This window comes from Rhinoderma darwinii, chromosome 1 (genome assembly GCF_050947455.1).
Source record: "Rhinoderma darwinii isolate aRhiDar2 chromosome 1, aRhiDar2.hap1, whole genome shotgun sequence".
Classification (NCBI taxonomy): Eukaryota; Metazoa; Chordata; class Amphibia; order Anura; family Rhinodermatidae; genus Rhinoderma; species Rhinoderma darwinii.
Window position 1 is genome coordinate 53,845,632 of NC_134687.1, and position 23,380 is coordinate 53,869,011.

Here is a 23,380-nt window from a genome sequence, read left to right on the forward strand (position 1 = left end):
CTACACACACACAAACAACCACACACAAACATATACACAAACACATATAAACACACACCCATATATTACACAAACACACACATACACACAAACATATACACAAACACACACACACACACACACACATATACACACAAACACATGTACACAAACACCCATATATACACAAACACACAAACATATACACAAACACACACACACATACACAAACACATATACACAAACACATATACACAAACACACACATATACACAAACACCCATATATACACAAACACACACATATACAAAAACACACAAACATATACACATGCACAAACACACCCATATATACACAAACACACACACATAAACTCCAAAAAACACACATATACACACAAACCTAACAATACCGATACTTATACTCACCTACACACACACAAACAACCACACACAAACATATACACAAACACATATAAACACACACCCATATATTACACAAACACACACATACACAAACACACACACACATATACACACAAACACATGTACACAAACACCCATATATACACAAACACACACAAACACATACACAAACACATATACACAAACACATATACACAAACACACACATATACACAAACACCCATATATACACAAACACACACATATACAAAAACACACAAACATATACACATGCACAAACACACCCATATATACACAAACACACACACATAAACTCCAAAAAACACACATATACACACAAACCTATACACAAACACATGTACACAAACACACAAATATACATATACAAAAATACACAAACATATACACACAAACATATACACATATGCACAAACACACCCATATACACACACACACACAAACACATATACACACACAAACATATACACAAACACACGTACACAAACACACCCAAATATACACAAACACACACACACACACACACAAACATATACACAAACACACCCATATATACACAAACACAACCATATATACACAAACACGTCCATATATACACAAACACACACATATATACACAAACACACACATATACACGCAAGCATATACACATATACACACAAACATATGTACACAAACACACCCATATATACACAAACGCAAACCCACACATATACAAAAACACACACACACAAACATACACACAAACATATACACATATGCACAAACACACCCATATATACACAAACACACACATATACACGCAAGCATATACACATATACACACAAACATATGTACACAAACACACCCATATATACACAAACGCAAACCCACACATATACTAAAACACACACACACAAACATACACACAAACATATACACACACACACACACACACACACACATATACACAAACACATGTACACAAACACACCCAAATATACACACACACACACAAACACATGCACAAACACACCCATATATACACAAACACGCCCATATATACACAAACACACCCATATATACACAAACACATATACACAAACACATATACACAAACACATATACACAAACACATATACACAAACACATATACACAAACACACACGTATACAAAAACACACACACAAACATACACACAAACCTATACACATATGCACAAACACACCCATATATACACACAAACACACACATATACACACGAACATATACATATATACACACAAACATGTACACAAACACACCCATATATACACAAACACAAACCCACACATACAAAAACACACACACACGCACACAAACATATACACACAAACATATACACAAACACACCCATATATACACACACACACACACATATACACAAAAATATACACAAACACACAAATACACCCATATATACACTCTCACATAAACACACACACACACAAACACATATACACAAACACACCCATATATACACAGACACACACACACACACAAACACACAAACACATACACACTTACCTTTAGCGGAGCGCAGACTTCTCCTTGCGACGGGTGCCTTCCACTGCATCTTCTGCGCATGCGCCGAGATGCGCCGAGATGCGCGTTCACGAGCAAATGACATCCTCGGCTCAGGGCGCAGAGGATGTCATTACGCATGCGCGGCCACCGCTAAAGGTAAATAGCGGTGGCCGGGAACCTAGGCAACGAGCAGGATACAAAGAGGGACCGACCGCAACTTCAATCAACGATATCATGAAAACGACATCGCTGGACGACGGACAGGTAATTAGAATTCTTCTTATTTTTACATGGGGGAGCTTTATAGCTCCATTTATCAACTTGGGACAACCCCTTTAATGCATCTTTGACTGTAACCCCTGTCTTGAAATCTCTCTTTAAGATCCTGTGACTGTTTTTCTAATTTTTCCTCAGAGGAACAGATCCGCTTCATCCTGTGGAACTGACCAACTGGGACAGCCCTCACAGTGGAATGTAGATGTGCTGAGGTGGCATGCAGGAGGGAGTTGACCGACGTTTCTTTCCTATAGAGATCCGTCTGTAATTCTCCCTCCTCATTTGCCTCAATTGCCACATCCAAAAAGTCTACCCTGTGTCTATCAAGGATGTATGTAAGTTTAATGTTAAATGTATTAACATTTAGTTCATGCATGAACTCAATCAATTGTGATTCGGTGCCTTGCCAAATGATGAACACGTCATCAATATAGCGCAGCCAGCACTGCACATGGTCAGCGGCGTGGGCGCCATCACCATGCAAAACCCGCCTCTCCCAAAAACCGAGGAACTGGTTCGCATATGAAGGCGCGCACGCCGCACCCATGGCAGTGCCTTGCTTTTGTACATAAAAAACATCCTTGAAGACAAACAGATTATGGGTGAGAATATATTCTAAAAGTTCAATGATCAAGTCACAAACTTGGCTGTCCCAGTTGCTCATTCCCAGGAAGAAGCGGACCACATTAACCCCATCGTGGTGCCGAATGCTTGTGTATAACGACTCCACATCGGCCGTTACCAAGAGCATATCTGGCTCCAAAGATATCTCGTCGATTCTCGTGAGTACGTCGGTAGTGTCTTTCACGTATGAGGGCAAACATTCGACCAGGGGTTTCAAATAAAAGTCAATGAACCTGCATATAGGGTCACATAGACCCCCGATCGCCGACACTATCGGTCGACCAGGTGGTTCAACTGGGCTTTTATGGACCTTTGGAAGCAGGTAAAAGGTGGGAATTCTGGGATATTGAACTACAAGGCCATCAAATACTTTTTTCGGAATTATCCCTCTATCCAGAGCCATACTCAGTATCTTACCCAGCTCAGAGGAGAAGGGGCCTATTGGATTATATGCAAGTTTCTGATACGTCTGTTGGTCCTCAACTGGCGAAATGCCTCCCTTTCATACAATTTAATTGGCCAAATCACAATGTTCCCCCCCTTGTCCGCTGCTTTATATACCACATCGTCATATGATTGTAATTCCTTCAGAGCTGTCCTTTGAGCAGCCGTCAAATTATCATATTGTTTATTCATGGAGATTTGTTTAAAATCCTCCATCACTAACTTGGTAAAGATCTCAACTTGTGGGCAGAGGGACAAGGGGGGGAACCTTGTTGACTTTGGAACAATCGAAGTTGGAAACCCACCTTGTTCGGGGGAAATTTGTTCTTGTAATAGTTCCTCCACGGCTAGCAAGGTTTCTTTTTCCATCGTGCTATTCAAGCCCACGTCTATTTCTCCCCTATTATGGAGTTTTCTCAGGATCAGCTTGCGTGAAAATAAATGAAGATCCTTTAGTGCTGTAAAGTAGTCGAACGAGTTACTCTGAGAAAATGTAAGTCCCTTATTAAGAATGTCGCATTGTGTGTCAGAGAGGGTATGCGTAGATAAATTAATTACCTCCAGATTCTTAGATTTTTTTCCCCTCCTTGATAGGGGGATGGGGTCTTGCGTTTTGCGGCTTGCCTTTCTCTGTTCCTCCATGGGAAGATTGAGTCTTGCCTGTTCGCAATAATTTCCCCATTCCATCTATTCCCTGCATGTTCATCCGAGGTCTGGGATGATATGGACCCTGATCTAGATCGAGATCCCAAACGTGACCTTCCTTGTCGCCATTTGTAGACTCTACCTTGTTGGAAGTCGTTACTATCTCTCTGAAACTTCTTAGTTTTAGTGGAGCAAATCTCCTGTTCCCACTTCTGAAAGTCTTTATCTAGGTCTGTATTCAACTTATCTAGTGCCTCACTAGAAAGATCTTTTTTAAGGGATGTTTGTATCTCCTCTATCTCTTTTTCAAATGCCCCCAGGGTAACAGCATTCGACTGGATCAAAAGATCCATAAAACCCCGTGAACAGGTTGTGGAGAGTTTTTCCCATTTGTCTTTAAAATGTGTCTGCTATACATACCTTTTCAGTGTGTAGTAGTTATATCATGCCCTTGGTTGCATTATCACTTTCTGAGTGATCCACGCCTAGATTCCTTTTTAGAACCTCGCTTTGTTTTTAACATGTTTTGTGTTTATGATATTGTATGAAATAAAATGTATACCTTTTCTATGATCTGTGGCGTTATGACTCTTGGTCCTCAGTTTTTTGTTATGATGTATTGGAGTCTGTTGCTCTGTGTTGATATTTTGGAGGTGTCTTAAGCAATTCGTTGGTTACAACTAACCAGTCACTCTACCTGTGAGACATTTATTGCTAACTGTGTCCTATAGATGTAGGTACAATTATAGTGCAGGAGGGGACACCGACCAACCCCTCAAAGAGGCAGCAGGCCGCCGTCATGGATGGTGCTGCCATGGCGCCTCCTCTAAGTTGCGCCAGGGGTATAAGCCCCGTCTGCCCCCCTAGCTATGCCCCTGGATAGCGCCACACACATCCCCCTGTAGATAGTGCCACACACACAGCCCCCTGTAGATAGCGCCACACACCCCCTGTAGATAGTGCCACACACATCTCCTGTAGATAGCGCAAGACAGAGCCCTGTAGATTGTGCCACACACAGCCCCCTGTAGATAGTGCCACACACAGATCCCTGTGGATTGCGCCACACACAGACCCCTGTAGATTGCGCCACACAGCCGTCCTCCTTGTAAAGTGCCATACAGCCCCCCTAGTAGATAGTGCCACACAGACCCCCTTAGTAGTGCCACACAGCCCCCTTGTATATAGTGCCCATAGAACCCCTTGTATATAATGCCACCCTGCTCCCCCCTTGTATATAGTGCCCTCCTGCTCCCTCCCTTGTATATAGTGCCACCCTGCTCCCCCCCTTGTATATAGTGCCACCCTGCTCCCCCCCTTGTTTATAATGCCACCCTGCTCACCCCCTTGTATATAGTGGCACCCTGTCCCCCTGTATATTGGCACACAGCACCCAAAAAAATATATATATTGTACTTACATTGCCCCATTCCCGCGATGGACAGAGCGCTTCACATCCTGCAGGCAGGACGCATGCGCAGACCAGTGTGATGCAGTGATGTCATCACGCCGGCCTGCGCAGGGAGTGTTCCCAGTTCATTATAGGCTGCAGGCCTAACGTGGCCTGCAGCCTATAGTATTCATTTGTATCTGTGTCCTGAGGACAGCCCGGTCCCTTGACTGCCAACTATAAGACGCAGGGACTTTTTAGCAAGATTTATTCTTGCTAAAAACTGTGTCTTATAGTCCGAAAAATATGGTAGGCTGTTTCATCTCGTCATGGCCCCTTTTTATATTTATGTTTACCCCCAAGCTTTAGAAGCTAATTGAGGCTTTAGAAACCCCAAAAATGAGGTGTTCTTGCCAGGGCAAGCTTCTGCAGTGGCCATCTAGATAATACATGGATAGGTTTTGTCCGCCCCAGAAAGTGCTGCGGTTTGCAGAGGTTCTTTGCTCTGGTTCATAGAGGGGAGTCCAGAGCTGTCAACCTGAATGGAGAACATAAATGGCCATCCATGTAATACAGGGACAGGCCAGTTCCACCAGAGCGAGAAACACAGTTTGCAGCGGATCTCTGCTCTGGCTCAAAGAGTAGAAACACAATTAGGAACTCTCCTTCATGGCGTCCATATGTCCTGATACGGCATATGGACAAGTGTTGCCGTAGTGAGACAACCATTTTAATATCTCACTGATAAATAGTTTACAGCTCCAAATTTGTACTATCATACCTATGTTTCTCTTACACAAACTGGAAAAATCAAACCCCCCGCTGACCTGACTATGATGATAAATGTCAGTGTTGGAAACAAGTGGCAGACCATAGATGCTGCATCAATTGTACAACACAATTTCCCTCTCTCATAAACATTTGGTTATAAATGTAATCTTTGGTAATAATTCATACGGTTAATTCTTCATAAACCTTTATATGTTTGGTCAGAGAGGACGTTCAGTAGATCCTTGTAGGTTACATTTTTTATTATATACCATCAAATAATGGGTCATAACAACCCTGACTTAAAATGTTCTTTATTTTTGAACATATCTAGAAAATTGGCTGCAATTTTTTGTCAATTTCCTCCTAAATTAAACAGAAATGTTCCTTCATATATTGTCAAATTTATATCAATGATGTTGTAGAAGTGCTGAACCTTATGTTGTTCCCCGAGTGTCCATTAAGAAGGACTTACAACACCTATGTAATTGCTCATAGCAAATGCCAATTTTGATCATGTCCACAAGTAACAGTAGATGAGCACTGAATATCATAACTTTATGGTCATCCCTGGGCATCGTGTGTCATCGTGTAGTCATGCCTATGTTTCTATTTTCTGAATGGTGCGGTGCAAAATTGTTGCCAACAGAAGCTTCTGTTTGCTCATTGCTTGGAGTAGAATTTGGACGGTCTTCCGGTGGTGGAGAACCATGGACAATGTTAGCTCTTCTAGACCGCAAAATATTATCTATAAAAAAAAAAAAATCAACATAGAATTACACACACGTAATTTTAGTAACTACTTTCAGTCCAGGCGAACATGGCTATGGTTATATATACACACAATTTGGGCAAAAGTATGTGGACACCCCTTCCAATTAAAGAGTTCTGGTGTATCAGACATACCCATTACAGAGAGGTGAATTTAAAAAAAAAGGACACAGACATGCAATTTCCATAAAGAAACAATGGTAGTAATATTTGTCGTGTTGAGGAGTTCACTGAAGGTAAACATGGCACTGTCATAAATAGGATGCCACCTTTACCATAAGTCAGTTTGTGAAGTGTCTGATCTGCTAGAACTGCCCGGCTCAACTGTAAGTTCTATTATTGTGAAGTGGAACAGCTTAAGAGTAACAACACCTGAGCCACGATGAGGTAAACCATGCAAATGAACACAGTAGGGTCGCTGAGTAGTAGCATGGCACATAAAAAATTTGCCTATACCCTGTTACATCCCTTACTACAAAGTTTCAAACTATCTCCAGAAGGGACACCAGCACAAGAACTGTGCGTTGTGACTGTCATGAAATATGTTTTCATGGTCAAGCAGCTGCACACAAAGCTAAGATCAAAATGTGCAATGCCAAGCGTCGACTGGACTGGTGTAAAGCGCAAAACCACTGGACTCTGGAGCGGTGGAAATGTGTTCTCTGGAGTGATCAATGATATCTTACTATCCAACAGTTTGATGGATGAATTTTGGTTTGGCAGATGCCGGGAGAATGCTACCTACCGGAATAGTGTCTACTGTATCATTTGATGGTCTGGGGTGTTTTTTTTAGGGTTTAGGCTAGGCCCCTTATTTCCAGTGAATAGTTATGTTAATTAGACATTTTAGATAATTGTATGATTCTAACTTTTTGGCAATAGTTTTGAAAAGGTCCTTTCCTGTCCTAGCATGACTGTGCCCCTGTGCACAAAGCGAGGTCCATAAAGACATGGTGTGACAAGAAATGATGTTTTGACTGAATGGGCTGATAATCCCACAGACTTAGGCCTCATGCACACGACCGTAGCCGTGTGCACGGCCGTGATTTTCGGGTCGGCCGGCTGCGGACTGTCAGCGGACTGTCAGCCGCAGGCCGCCCGCACATGCACATGGCCGCGGCCATTGTTTTCAATGAGCCCGGACCGCAGAACCGGGCCGTAATAAGACATGCCCGTTCTTTCTGCGGTCCGGGCTCCCGGGCCGTGCACGGACCGCAAAAACTACGGTCGTGTGCACGGCCCCATAGAAAAGAATGGGGCCGCAATTCTCCCGTGGATTTTCGGGGGAATTGCGGCCGCAAAAACACGGTCGTGTGCATGAGGCCTTACTCCAGAATCGTGTGGAAAGTTTTTCTAGAAGAGTAGAGCTGCTAGAGTGCCAGCAAAAAGGGTCAACTCCATATTAACAGCCATGATTTTGAAATGCAACAAAAAATGCTGTGACAAGCTCAGCAGTTTTTAAGCTGTACATTTCTATGTGTGAGATCTCAAATTCACATGACTAGGACAGATTTTTATATACTGAAAGTAAACCATGAAGATTCCATTTGAATAACTTCAAGCTGAGATCTTGAGAAACCGTGAGGAATTGATACAGAAAGTATATTGGAAAATTGTATAACTGTTTAATATGCAAAAAATAACATTTATTTGCTGAAACCAGAAACCTTTAAGAGACGCTCTTTGCATCCAGAGTGCTCTGACAATACACAAACCATTTTCATGCAAATTCATTAGCAGGCACAATTTTATGAAAGTCTGTAGCCTGGAGATTATTGTGAAGACCTGTGTAAGTAATGAATGGTAATCTAGAACTTCCCATTGCCCTGCAGGTGTACTTATAAGAGAGCTGCTAAAGGAAGTGATTCCATTTATAACATTATATAAGTGAATTGTTATTTAAACAGTGTTCTTAAAGGGCCAGCACGCGCAAAATTGAAAAAATTCCTCTACAATTTAACTGGTGCCAGAGCAACACTGCAACAACCTAGTTGTATCCTGCAAAGGTTCCAGGTTGCATCTGATTCCAGTCTGCTTTTGCTATCTCTTATCAGCCTGTATCCAGTTATCCACAACCAGCATGTGTCCAGCTATCTGTTATCAGCCAGTGTCCAGCTACCCGCTACCTGCCAGCACCCAGCTACTTGCCTGTGTCCAACTACCCACTACTTGCCAGTGTCCAGCTACCTGCTACCTACCAGTGTCCAGCTACCCGCTACCTACCAGTGTCCAGCTACCCGCTACCTACCAGTGTCCAGCTACCCACTACCTACCAGTCTCCAGCTACCCGCTACCTACCAGTGTCCAGCTACCCGCTACCCACCAGTGTCCAGCTACCCGCTACCTACCAGTGTCCAGTTACCCGCTACCTACCAGTGTCCAGCTACCCGCTACCTACCAGTGTCCAGCTACCCGCTACCTACCAGTGTCCAGCTACCCGCTACCTACCAGTGTCCAGCTACCCGCTACCTGCCAGTGTCCAGCTACCCGCTACCTGCAGGGTCCAGCTATCCACTACCTGCCAGTGTCAAGATATCCGCTACCTGCCAGTGCCCAGATATTCGCTACCTGCCAGTGGACAGCCATCCACTATCAATCTGTGTCTAGCGATACGCTATCAGTTTCCATCCAGCTGCCCGTTGCCAGTCTACCTTCAACTGTCGGTGACAAGCTTGAATTTTCGATCCATCAAGGTACCATCTGCCAGTGGCTATACCTGGTCCATAGGGCCAGCATCTGGGCCAGCCTTAGGAGTGTGCGACCTGTGCCAGGGCACATCACTCCAGCGGGTGGAAGGGGGCGCTGCGCTGGCTCCCTTCCCCTGCTTGTTTTAGAAGTGCCCGGGCCCGGCGACTCAGCAGCTGCCTTTCTGCCCGGGCGCTTCTTCTCTCAGTGGCATCGCTACTACTGGAGCAGCCATAGCGGCTGTTAGCAGTGACACTAGGCATAAGGGCCTCATCAAATAAAAACAAATTGTAACACCTCTTTTTAAAGGGTAAGTAAATATTCAACAAACATCTGACATTTCATAGTGACATGTCAGAAATTTGATGGGTGGGGGTCCAGGTGCTGAGACCCCCACCGATCGCTAAAACTAAGCGGCAGAAGCGCTCATGTGAGCGCTGAGCCACTTCGTTTCTGTTCAGCTTTTTCCGGAAAGCCAAAGTATCGGTGTGTGGGCTCATTGACTTTCTATGAGCCCGTACACAAACTGCTCGGCTTTCTGGAAACAGAAGCCAAGCGGCTCAGCGCTCACACGAGTGCTTCTGCCGCTTAGTTTTAGTGATCGGTGGGAGTCTGCGAGCGACGCAGCTTGCGACCATGTAATCAAGATGTGGCCAGGAGGCAGCGAGAGCAAAAACAGGTGGATATGTCATACATTTCCCTTATGGGAAAACTGAGGGCTGTATGGGGGGATTATATTGCAAGGTGAGGTTGTCTCACTGACTGCTGGGGGCTCTATAGGGAGGTCTGAGTGTCTGATTCTGACATCTCTTTGGCGGGGGGATAGCCCCCCCATAGAGCCCGCCGCTCAGACCCCCCTATAGAGCCCACAGAAGTTAGTCGCTCAGACCCCCCTATAGAGTACCCAGCAGTCAGACAATTTGACTTCCCCTTGCAACATATTAGTAACTAGTGAGGGCTCTATGGGAAGGGGGGGGGATTATACTGAATGAGGGGGGGGGTCTAACCATCTAAGTGAGGACTCTATGAAGAGGGAATAATCCCCCCCCCCCCATCCACCATAGAGCTGTCAGTATTTCAGTATTTATTATACAGCAGGGGGGGGTTGAGCGTGTAACTCACTTCTGAGTGTCTATGGGGGGAAATTATTATCCCCCCTTAGAGTCCTCTGCAGTGAGTTAGATGGAAATCCCCCCCTGCTGTATAATAAATACTGAAATACTGAGGGCTCTATGGGGGATGGGGGGGATTATTCCCCCCTTCATAGAGTCCTCTACAGTGAGTTAGATGGAAATCTCCCCCCTTGCTGTATAATTAATCCCCCCTTAGCGTCTGCCGATTGTTGCTTGGGGCTGGAGGTGAACAGCAGACTAACCTTCTTCCTGACCGCTCGACCACTGCCCTTCTCTTCTGTTCCTCACTGGCGGTACGTGCAGCGTCAAAGAGGGGCGTGTTCTACCACCTAGCAGACGCATGTCTGCTAGTCCTATCCAGCCCCTACTATTACTATCCCTCCCCCTCCTCCCCATCAGCACTGCGCTGGCGGCTCTATTCCGTTCCAGTCCGTTCCTCCCTCTCAGCAGCGGCCATTAGCGGCGCTAGCACGCCGAGAGATCCTAGAGTCTCTTAAGTGATTTTTACAATTATGTGCGATTCGAACCACCCATATGATAATCCGCCACTGATCGGGGATTACACTCCAGTAGAAGCCCTTGACATCACTGTCTATAAATGGACAGAGACGTCAGGGGCTTCTCCTGGAGTGGAATCCCTGACGCTGTGACCGCAAAAAAACACATCAAATAACGCTGTCAATTAAAAATTTCAGATTTTTTTCTGCCTTACAAAAACCGCTGTCTGAACATGTTTTTAGCCGTTTTCTGTCTTTTTCGAAACAATTTTTGGTAGGGGTGCCCTGAGGGAATTTTATTTTTCCAGGGATGCCTCGAGTCTGAAAAGGTTGGGAAACTCTGCACTAGGCTACAGGATCACCTCGGCCTACACAAGGATCCCGTAGTGGAGCAGCTCAGTTCGTCGTGGGGACGGGGCCTAGATGAGTACAATTTTTTTGTGTTTGGGGGCACTGTCTACAAGGGGGAGGTGGGGGGCTGTATGGCACTGTCCACATGGCGGAAGTGGGGGGATGTATGGCACGATCTACAAGGAAGAGGTGGGGGATTATGACACAGTCTACAAGGAGGCTGTATGCCACAAACTACAGGGGAGCACGATCTACAAGGGGGGCACTGTGTGTGGCAGCCAGGGGAGGGGACATTATACTGTGTGGAGGTCACTAAGCGGACATTATACTGTATAGGGGCACTACAGGGGGCATTATACTGTTAGAGGACAAAATACAGTGTCCTTCAAGGGGTTATAATATATTATATTATTAAATATTATTATTATACTGTATGGGGAGCACTACAAGGGCATTATACTGTGGGGGGCATTATAAATTTTTATGGGGCATTTTCTTTATGATGGGGTGGGATGCCAAAAGAGAATTTCGCACGGGGCGCCATCTATCCTAAGGCCGGCCCTGACCAGCATCTACTCCACCGATAAAAGTTAAGAGGTAATGACCTGGTAGCCTCCGGCAGCGAAGACAAGATCCCAGTACAAGGGTTAAAGGTGAAGACCAGGAAGACTACTTAGATAACGCCCTTAGAGTTGGCCCCAAGCGAAACCGGTGGAGTAGCCCAATCATCTGGTAGGTTTTTGTGAATGTGTTGTAGCACCGCAAACAGGTAAAAACTAAATAAAATGTAATCAGAAATAATTGTAAAAATTAATGAAATAATAACTAATTTGGTTGCTGTGAATGGGTGCACCTTTATTCTCATATTCATCTGTGCATTAAGGTCCTCTTACATTGGCCAATTTTGGACAGTGCAACAAGCGCCGATCAACGAGACAGCTCGTTGATCGGCACTCGTTTTCTCCAGGCACAAGGAGCTATGGATGGGGAAGAACGGTCGTTACTCCGATCGCTCGTCCCATACATTATTATCATGTCGGTAGCGCGTCTCCTTGTTTACACAGGGAGATGTGCTGTCGACAACGATAATATTTTGGTTTTTTAAAACAATACGATCAGCAGATGAACGAGGGTTTGCTAGTTTATCTGCTGATCGCTGACCTGTTTACACAGGGCAATTATCTGCAACGAGCATTCTATGAATGATCGTTTGCACGATAATTGGCCCATGTAAAAGGGCCTTTACTTTACATAAATACTACCACTTTTTGGTAGGGGTGCACCAAAAAGTGTGCAACTGTCCTTATGCCATCCATAAGAACTGGTGCAGGTTGCTGACCTGACCTGTGACTACAATGATAGATTCGGCATGGCTGTGACCCCTTGCTTTATTCTTATTATCTTCTATGCTGTCAAAGTGATTAACAATCACTATGAAAATTAACAAACTGATTAAAGTGCAAATAACAAAGAACCTAAAATCACAGAAGACAGATAAAACCATTACATATATTTACTTATGCAACTCTGCATTTAATGCTATTTAGGTAAAATGGGGATGACCTGAGAAAAAACACAAACTTAATGTATGGGCTTAGATATATAAAAAATAAATACATGTAAAGAATGACATTGACATCAACAATTAAAGGGAATGTGTCGCTAGAAAAAAAAAAATATTTTTTTTTAGTTAAACTGTTAGTATATAAATGATTACACATTGTTCTAATTTTTTTTTATTTTTTCACAAGTCAGGAAATATTATAAATTAGATTCTAATTTATAACATTTCCATGTGCTGGTCACTAGAGGGAGCAATTCCCAAAATTGCAGCATTGGCATGTGGTAAAGCAACCTCATTGCTTTATGCTGCAAAATTGTAGAAGACACACTCGCTCTAGTGTCCTCAAACAATCCCCCCTCCTTTATCCTGGCTAGTGCACAGTGTAGGAGGATTAGATACAGTGGCAGTCACACAGTATAACATGAACATACACACACACAAACATAACTTACCTGCTCCTGCCGCCGCCACTGTCGCTGCCTCCGCTCCTAGTCCATGCTTCTGAACATATGGACGGAAGCCGAGACCGGTAGTAGTCATCTTTCTGTCCGGCCGCGGCTTCCGTTCCACATGAAAATGGCGCCGGATGTCGCTCTGCCGAAGACCTTCCTTTTGGACTGTGTGGGAGCGGCGCCGTTCCCACACAGACGGCATGCGCTATAGTGAATGGAACGGCTCCCGTTTGCATTCTCTATGGGGATGAATGTGCCGTATTCCATCTCTGTATGTGTCGTTAATCGACACATACAGAGATGAAAAAAAAATGGCAGCCCCCATAGAGAAGTAAAAGAAAGAAAAAAGAAAAAAGTACAACACAAAAAACACAAATAAATAAAATGTATTTTAATGATATACTAAAAGCAATAACATAAAAAATTTTTTTTCGTGACACCTTCCCTTTAACATCATAGAAATCAGCTTAAAAAAAATGGATAAGACTAAGAATAATCAACTTGTGGACCTACATAATCACTAAATGCACTGGGTGGGTTATACTAATACATAACTTATGTGTCCCGCACAGCCGGTAGTATATCCCGGTATCAACTGTATCTGCGTACTCAGGATGCAGATACAGTTGAATCCAATGCTGAAGCAAGGAACTGCCAGCTCCCTGCTTCAGCATTTAACTGTGGAGTCCCCAGCCAGAGCAATGCAAGCTCTCTGGCCGGGGACTCCTGTCTTGGGAAAGCCCTTGATTTCACTGTCCATATATGGACAGTGACGTCAGTGGGTCCTCCAGGAGCGGAATCCCCGACCAGGGCATTGCCGACTATCTGGCTAGGGATTCTGGCATCTTAAAGCCATTAACATCACTGTCCATATATGGACAGTGACGTCAGGGGCTCCTCCTGGAGCGGAAACCCCAGCGCTGCCAGCGCTGTGGCCGGGATTCCGCTCATGGAGAAGCCCCTGGCGTCACTATACATATATGATATCCATATATGCCGATTCTCTGGCTGGGGATTTCGCTCCTAGAGGGAGCGAAAGTGGCACTATCTACAGGGGAAGTGGCACTATCTTCAAGGAGGTGTGGCACTGTGTGTGGCAGCCAGGGGAGGGGACATTATACTGTGTGGAGGTCACTAAGCGGACATTATACTGTATAGGGGCACTACAGGGGGCATTATACTGTTAGAGGACAAAATACAGTGTCCTTCAAGGGGTTATAATATATTATATTATTAAATATTATTATTATACTGTATGGGGAGCACTACAAGGGCATTATACTGTGGGGGGCATTATACTTTTTTATGGGGCATTTTCTTTATGATGGGGTGGGATGCCAAAAGAGAATTTCGCACGGGGCGCCATCTATCCTAAGGCCGGCCCTGACCAGCATCTACTCCACCGATAAAAGTTAAGAGGTAATGACCTGGTAGCCTCCGGCAGCGAAGACAAGATCCCAGTACAAGGGTTAAAGGTGAAGACCAGGAAGACTACTTAGATAACGCCCTTAGAGTTGGCCCCAAGCGAAACCGGTGGAGTAGCCCAATCATCTGGTAGGTTTTTGTGAATGTGTTGTAGCACCGCAAACAGGTAAAAACGAAATAAAATGTAATCAGAAATAATTGTAAAAATTAATGAAATAATAACTAATTTGGTTGCTGTGAATGGGTGCACCTTTATTCTCATATTCATCTGTGCATTAAGGTCCTCTTACATTGGCCAATTTTGGACAGTGCAACAAGCGCCGATCAACGAGACAGCTCGTTAATCGGCACTCGTTTTCTCCAGGCACAAGGAGCTATGGATGGGGAAGAACGGTCGTTACTCCGATCGCTCGTCCCATACATTATTATCATGTCGGTAGCGCGTCTCCTTGTTTACACAGGGAGATGTGCTGTCGACAACGATAATATTTTGGTTTTTTAAAACAATACGATCAGCAGATGAACGAGGGTTTGCTAGTTTATCTGCTGATCGCTGACCTGTTTACACAGGGCAATTATCTGCAACGAGCATTCTATGAATGATCGTTTGCACGATAATTGGCCCATGTAAAAGGGCCTTTACTTTACATAAATACTACCACTTTTTGGTAGGGGTGCACCAAAAAGTGTGCAACTGTCCTTATGCCATCCATAAGAACTGGTGCAGGTTGCTGACCTGACCTGTGACTATAATGATAGATTCGGCATGGCTGTGACCCCTTGCTTTATTCTTATTATCTTCTATGCTGTCAAAGTGATTAACAATCACTATGAAAATTAACAAACTGATTAAAGTGCAAATAACAAAGAACCTAAAATCACAGAAGACAGATAAAACCATTACATATATTTACTTATGCAACTCTGCATTTAATGCTATTTAGGTAAAATGGGGATGACCTGAGAAAAAACACAAACTTAATGTATGGGCTTAGATATATAAAAAATAAATACATGTAAAGAATGACATTGACATCAACAATTAAAGGGAATGTGTCGCTAGAAAAAAAATAATATTTTTTTTAGTTAAACTGTTAGTATATAAATGATTACACATTGTTCTAATTTTTTTTTCTTTTTTCACAAGTCAGGAAATATTATAAATTAGATTCTAATTTATAACATTTCCATGTGCTGGTCACTAGAGGGAGCAATTCCCAAAATTGCAGCATTGGCATGTGGTAAAGCAACCTCATTGCTTTATGCTGCAAAATTGTAGAAGACACACTCGCTCTAGTGTCCTCAAACAATCCCCCCTCCTTTATCCTGGCTAGTGCACAGTGTAGGAGGATTAGATACAGTGGCAGTCACACAGTATAACATGAACATACACACACACAAACATAACTTACCTGCTCCTGCCGCCGCCACTGTCGCTGCCTCCGCTCCTAGTCCATGCTTCTGAACATATGGACGGAAGCCGAGACCGGTAGTAGTCATCTTTCTGTCCGGCCGCGGCTTCCGTTCCACATGAAAATGGCGCCGGATGTCGCTCTGCCGAAGACCTTCCTTTTGGACTGTGTGGGAGCGGCGCCGTTCCCACACAGACGGCATGCGCTATAGTGAATGGAACGGCTCCCGTTCGCATTCTCTATGGGGATGAATGTGCCGTATTCCATCTCTGTATGTGTCGTTAATCGACACATACAGAGATGAAAAAAAAATGGCAGCCCCCATAGAGAAGTAAAAGAAAGAAAAAAGAAAAAAGTACAACACAAAAAACACAAATAAATAAAATTTATTTTAATGATATACTAAAAGCAATAACATAAAAAAAAATTTTTCGTGACACCTTCCCTTTAACATCATAGAAATCAGCTTAAAAAAAATGGATAAGACTAAGAATAATCAACTTGTGGACCTACATAATCACTAAATGCACTGGGTGGGTTATACTAATACATAACTTATGTGTCCCGCACAGCCGGTAGTATATCCCGGTATCAACTGTATCTGCGTACTCAGGATGCAGATACAGTTGAATCCAATGCTGAAGCAAGGAACTGCCAGCTCCCTGCTTCAGCATTTAACTGTGGAGTCCCCAGCCAGAGCAATGCAAGCTCTCTGGCCGGGGACTCCTGTCTTGGGAAAGCCCTTGATTTCACTGTCCATATATGGATAGTGACGTCAGTGGGTCCTCCAGGAGCGGAATCCCCGACCAGGGCATTGCCGACTATCTGGCTAGGGATTCTGGCATCTTAAAGCCATTAACATCACTGTCCATATATGGACAGTGACGTCAGGGGCTCCTCCTGGAGCGGAAACCCCAGCGCTGCCAGCGCTGTGGCCGGGATTCCGCTCATGGAGAAGCCCCTGGCGTCACTATACATATATGATATCCATATATGCCGATTCTCTGGCTGGGGATTTCGCTCCTAGAGGGAGCGAAAGTGGCACTATCTACAGGGGAAGTGGCACTATCTTCAAGGAGGTGTGGCGCTATCTAAGTGGGCACTATCTCAAGGGGACATTGTGGCGCTATCTACATGTGCACTGTGTGTGGCACTATCTACATAATCGCTGTGGCACTATATGTGGGCCCTGCACTTTATATGTAGGAACTATTGCACTTTATAGGTGGGGACTGTGGCACTATGTGGGCACTGTGGCACTCTCTACAGTGGGCACTGTGGCACTGTGGTAGTATGTGAGACTGGCACCATCTATGTGGGCACTTTCTACAGTCGGCATTGTGGCACTATCTACGGGTGCATTGTGACACTATGGGGCATTATACTGTGTGGTGGTAGCTAAGGGGGCATTATACTGTATGTGACCGCTGCAGCCTGTGATTGGCTGCAGCGCTCACATGGGATGAAACGTCATCCCAGGAGGCCGGACTGGAGAGGAAGCAGGGAACTTTTGGTAAGTATAACTTTTTTTTTTCTTTCTTACTTGCGATGTCGCAACACACACTACTTTGTTGCGGGTTTAAGCACCCCATTGAATTAAATTGGGAAAACTCGCAATAGAAGAGCTGCGCTTCTGCAGCACTAATTGACATGCTGCGGCTGAAGAAACCGCACCGCAGGTCAATTTATTTGCGTTTTTTTCGGTGGCTTTTTTCCGCTGTGTGGGGACGAGATTTGCTGAAATCTCACCCACACTGCTTCTACTGTAATACGCTGCAGATTTTCCGCAATGAATCCGTTGCAGAAAATCTGCAGTGTTTACGCCGTGTGTGTTCGTACACTGGGTTTTTTTTTTTTTTAACTATTGGATTCTTTGCCAACATCCAAATAGTTAGGCTACATTCACACGAGCGTGTCAGATTCACGCGTAAATCTGGTCCGTGTGCATTGTGTTATGCATCAGTGTGTTTTGTGAGTGGATTGCGTTTTTCACGCACTCACAAAGCACTTATTTTTTGTTTTTGTTTTATGAAATTGATGCGCAAATCACACACCGCACATGGATGTGCATCTGTGTTCACGCACTTCAATGAGCACGTAGGTGCGCTAAAACACGCCAATATATGATATGCAGTGGGTTTCACGCAGCGGACTCTCTGAACGGCCCAATTGAAATCAATGGGTCAGTGTGCTGTGCGGGATTTCCATGTGTGGCACACCGACGAGATTCACGCTCATGTGAATGGGCCCTTATTATATATGTTATGTGTTCATGTTTGTATCCTTAGGATCCAAAAGTTAAAAAAGAAAAACTAATAGGAAATCAAAATCTTTTGGGGGCTCGAATTGTAGCCTTAATGTAAAAAAAAACTAGGACAAGGTTAAATCTCCTTCACACACACTATTTGTGTGGTGTTTATTTGTAAAAAAAAAAAACGCATCTAAATAAACAAAAGTTTTTTGGTACATGTGTTTTTAATGGCATTTATGGTGGCATTTTTTGCTAATGGTGTGTTTATTTACTTGTGTGGATTTTTAAGTGGTGTTTTTCACTTTGTAAATCATGTGATTTAAAGATCACATGGATGCAAAGATTCCTCTTTGCAACACCTGCTTTTTTAAAAAAAAAAAACGCCACCAAAAACGCCATAAAAAAATGCAACACATATTGACAATTGCATTTTTTAAACCCCTTAACGACATGCCACGCATGTCTATGTGTCAGCCGTTAGGGGGGTTATGGAGCGGGCTTACAGGCTCAGTGCCATCACACCACTAAGTTGACAGAAAAATAAAAAAATATGGCTCTCAGAATATGACGACACAAAACAATTTTTTTTTTAACAAATAATTATTTTTTTATATAAAAGTGGCAAAACATTTAAAAAAAACATAAAATTTGGCATTACCATAATCCTATCAACCCATAGGACATAAAGTGAACATGTAATTTTTACTTTTCAGCCCATAGCGATTTTTTTTCAGTTTCCCAGTACTTTATATGGTACATTGAATGGTGCCATGAAAAACTGCAACTTGTCTCGCAAAAAACAACCCCTTATACAGCTATGTCGACGAAAAAATAAAAAAAGTTATGGCTTTTGGAAGGCTGGGGAGTGAAAAACAAAAATGAAAAAACTATAATTGGCCGTGTCATTAAGGGAAAAAAAAGAGAAAAAAAACCTAGGGAGGTTTATGCGACAAAAACGCCACTAAATGATGCCAGAAACGCCAAAGCCAGGCTTGCTACAATTTTGGAAAAACGCTACTGACCAAAAAAAAACAAGTTAAAATAAAAAAGCCACTTAAAAAACTGTCGTGTTTTGTAGGGTGTTTTATATTTGTCCATTGACGTCAAACTAACATCTGGTTGCAGCATTTTTTTGCCGCTAAAAACTCGCCAAAACAATGCCAACAAAATTATTCCAATTTACGACAGAAAACTGGCATAAATTATAGCAGAAATCTATGCCAGCTGATTTCACTCTATGGGGTGCAGTAATGTAGAGGTACATGCCGGGCCCCATACTCTGCCCCCCCAGATCAGACTACCCCCTTCTTGTCAGACTACTCTCCCATCGGACAATAAAAATAAAAAATAAAAATATATGTACACATCACCTCACCGCTCCTCTTCTCCCATCTGGGTCCTCATTAGGCTCTCACGATTAGCTGCGGCTGATACAAAGTACTGACCCTGGGCAGCATTAAGATGTCGTAGTCGACGCAGAATTGATGACGTTGAGTGCTGCGTCGCATATAAGGCCCTGACGCTGCTCGGCATCAGGACCTCCTATGAGCTGCGACATGCTGAGGGGACCCGGAGGGGAGAAGAGAAAAGGAGCGGTGTGGGGCAGGGGAATGGAAGGTGTACGGCCACGGTCGTTGCGCCACAATCATGGTGCACTACAAGCGGACAGATTTATTTAGAGGCGTGCGCTTCTCAATAAATCTATCAAATTTGACTCCAATGGTGCAGATAGCAAAGACTGGCATCTGATATGCCAATCTTAGTAAATCTGCCCCTTAGTCTTCGCAGTAAAGATGTAAAGAGCTATTCTAGCATTTCAGATTTGACAGTCTCACCTTGCAGAGTATATACACACTGTAATGTCAATGTAGCCAGTATCACAGACACCAGAACATGAACCTGAAAAAGAAGAAAAAATAAATGTTTTACAGGTTGTACGATTACTTTTGACAATTCCAAATTATTAATGTAAATGGTAGCTCCAAAAGTACCAAAGAGGAATTCAGTATGAAATTCCAGGTGTCAGTCAGCTGCAGGTAAAGCAGCACCAATGTACAAGGACTAATAGAGTCATCACTGCTTTGATTCTGGCACCTGCAGAAGGAACAATAGGAAGGTTATTTTTCATGGAGTTTTTAACAGTAGGTCTGAATAATAGAAATGTTTCCCGTTTTGTGAACATAAATCTGTGTCACTTCCCTAGTATGGTCCCACTCCTGTTAGTATCCTTTTTTTGTTACCGAACATAACAATTTGAAACCAATCCTTCTGTCACAGAAACCTATTTAAAAAATCTAAAACCATTTATTTCTCTTTTTTTTAATCAAATCCTGGTAGAAAAATGTTATCAAAACTGCACGCGGTGTGAGCAAAGACTAAATATTACAGCATTGTGCCGCGGTTTTCGGTAGTCTTGGGAGGAAGAAAAACTAGACAAAACCACAGCATGAAAACCCAGCCTTACAATTGAAGGGATATTGCAGTGTATGTGCTCAAAAGGATACATCTCTTACAATCAAAAGTTTAAGTATTAAGTAAAACTTATGACCAACCTGTCTGGCAAACTGGACATTCATCCTCATGTCAAGTGGCAGCCGCGGACTGTGAATCACTATCTCAGGATTATGTACTTGCAGAATATAAAAACCCGGATGGAGCATTTTTTGCATGTAAATGTATTGTCTACTTGATGCATATATAAATGCACATCCACCAGCCCCATGAACAAAAAAACTACTTTGCATGCCTCCATATGAAATTGGTGGAACATAATACTCATATGGGTGTCATATTAACGCAGCTTTAGGGCTCATGCACATGACCATTGCTGTTTTGCGGACCACAAAACACGGATCATAGTGACTTCTATGTGTTTTAAGTTGTTTTGCGGACCGATATACTAGAATGGGTGAGACGGACCACAATTACAGACAGGAATAGGACCTGTTCTAGAATTTGCGGAACTGACACACGGATCTGCAAATAAACTGATGTGTGCATGACCCATAGAGAAATGAATGGTTTAGTATAGTATCCGCAAAAAAAAACGGACACAGAAGATAACAACGGTCGCGTGCCTGATCTCTAAGTATTATGAGTGTGACTGAAAAAAAATCCTGACATGCTCAATTGGATGCCATATTACGGAGGTATTGTCCCTAGAAACATACCTACGTAATATAGCACCGTACAGAGTAGGCTGTACAGGCTCTGTGCACATATATGATACCTTAAACCCTAAATTAATTAATGATAATAAATTAACTAATAATTAATGACTAACTGAATAAATAAATAAACTAATACTTTTGCATTTTATTTGCAGGTTTTCTAAAATGTTAAAACAAAAAATGGGCCAACAGATATCTAATACTGAGAAACAAAAATTGAAGAATACACAATAGTTACAAATGTAATAAAACCAGTATTATTAGCACTGGAAACAATGGTCTATTATGTGCTCAGAACGGTTAAGAAACTCGACAACTTCACCTTTCATACAGCTCGATGGCAAGAGAATGGTTGTTAAGATACAAAGATGTCTCGATATTTAGGTGTCTCAACAAATACACAGGTATGGAAATTTCTTCTTGAGCCAGCTGGGCTAGATTGAAAAACCCCTAAAAACATAGAAAGAATTGCGTCAATGAAATGTCCATATAGAACATAATACTGAGATATAATGAAACATAGTCGCATCACACTCATTGGTTTACCTGAGATTCGCCCTGTAGCGCCGCCTGTGTGTACAACTTCATAGAAAGTTCCAGGTCTTTGTGCTGATTTCTGCCACCGTAATAATACATATCACCCATCTTCAATAAAGCTGTAAAAGAGACATGTAATTACTACTACACAATATAAGGCTATGTTCACACGTGGCGGTTGAATGGGGTTGTTTGCGCTGCATGCGCTTGGATTTCTGCCAGCCCTATTGAGATGTATATGACAGTTGCAGAAATTTTTGCAACAAATCTTATACGCCGTCTGTGTAGATACCGTAATAGTCATTATTACCCTCATAGTTTAAATAGCATGTAAAATGACTTGATGACAAAAGAAAATCTCCTGGCCAAAAGGCGATATTACACTTAAAAAATAACTTTTTTTAATGTTCTGTATGTATAATATAATAAAATATAAATGCTTGCACATGTTCAAGTTTTTATTGTAAATGCATGCTGTACTGCTTGGTAAAATCAAATAATATTTTTTAATATTTTATCTTAGTATTCCAGTAAAAATATAGCACAAAAAAAGGAATGTGCTGACATAAAGCATGGAGACATACCATAGTTAGAAGGATTGTGCTGATGTACAGACAAGTTATAATATCTCCAAATACAAATATCACCTAAAGGTGTTGTGGACAACTCCTAAAAGTACAAAAATATTTTAACATATTATAAATGTGTAACAATAACACATTAAAATAAATAAATGAAACATTTACATCAATAATTGCGATACATAGTGATACATTAGAATACAAAATTAAAAAAAATCACCACACAAGTAGATCAATCCTGTGCAAGTTCATTTTCTGTAACATGTCCGTGCACTGGGACAATCAGTGACGGTACTACAGCTGTAGCGGGTGCTTCTGGGCCCGCACTCTCAGGGAGGCTTGCTATGGTGGGGCAGAGAGCCATTTGCTTCCTGCTCTGCCACTTACACTGGTAAGACATAGGCTGTTTTAGGCTTGTGGCCTACTAGAGATCGGG

At 42.8% G+C, this 23,380-nt stretch overlaps 1 protein-coding gene across 1 annotated transcript in view; it reads right to left on the reverse strand.

The window, feature by feature from the left end:
• Window positions 1–6,413: 6,413 nt before the first annotated feature.
• Window positions 6,414–23,380, reverse strand: part of SEL1L3 (SEL1L family member 3) — an 82,522-nt gene continuing 65,555 nt past the window's right edge. Inside the window, exons 18-23 of the mRNA XM_075849485.1 lie at window positions 22,948–23,032; window positions 22,373–22,482; window positions 22,149–22,276; window positions 20,648–20,750; window positions 20,492–20,555; window positions 6,414–6,863 (exon numbers count right to left, since the gene is read on the reverse strand). Of these exons, the coding sequence (XP_075705600.1) occupies window positions 6,700–6,863; window positions 20,492–20,555; window positions 20,648–20,750; window positions 22,149–22,276; window positions 22,373–22,482; window positions 22,948–23,032 (654 nt within the window). The 3' untranslated portion in view covers window positions 6,414–6,699. The remainder of the gene's footprint in view (window positions 6,864–20,491; window positions 20,556–20,647; window positions 20,751–22,148; window positions 22,277–22,372; window positions 22,483–22,947; window positions 23,033–23,380) is intronic.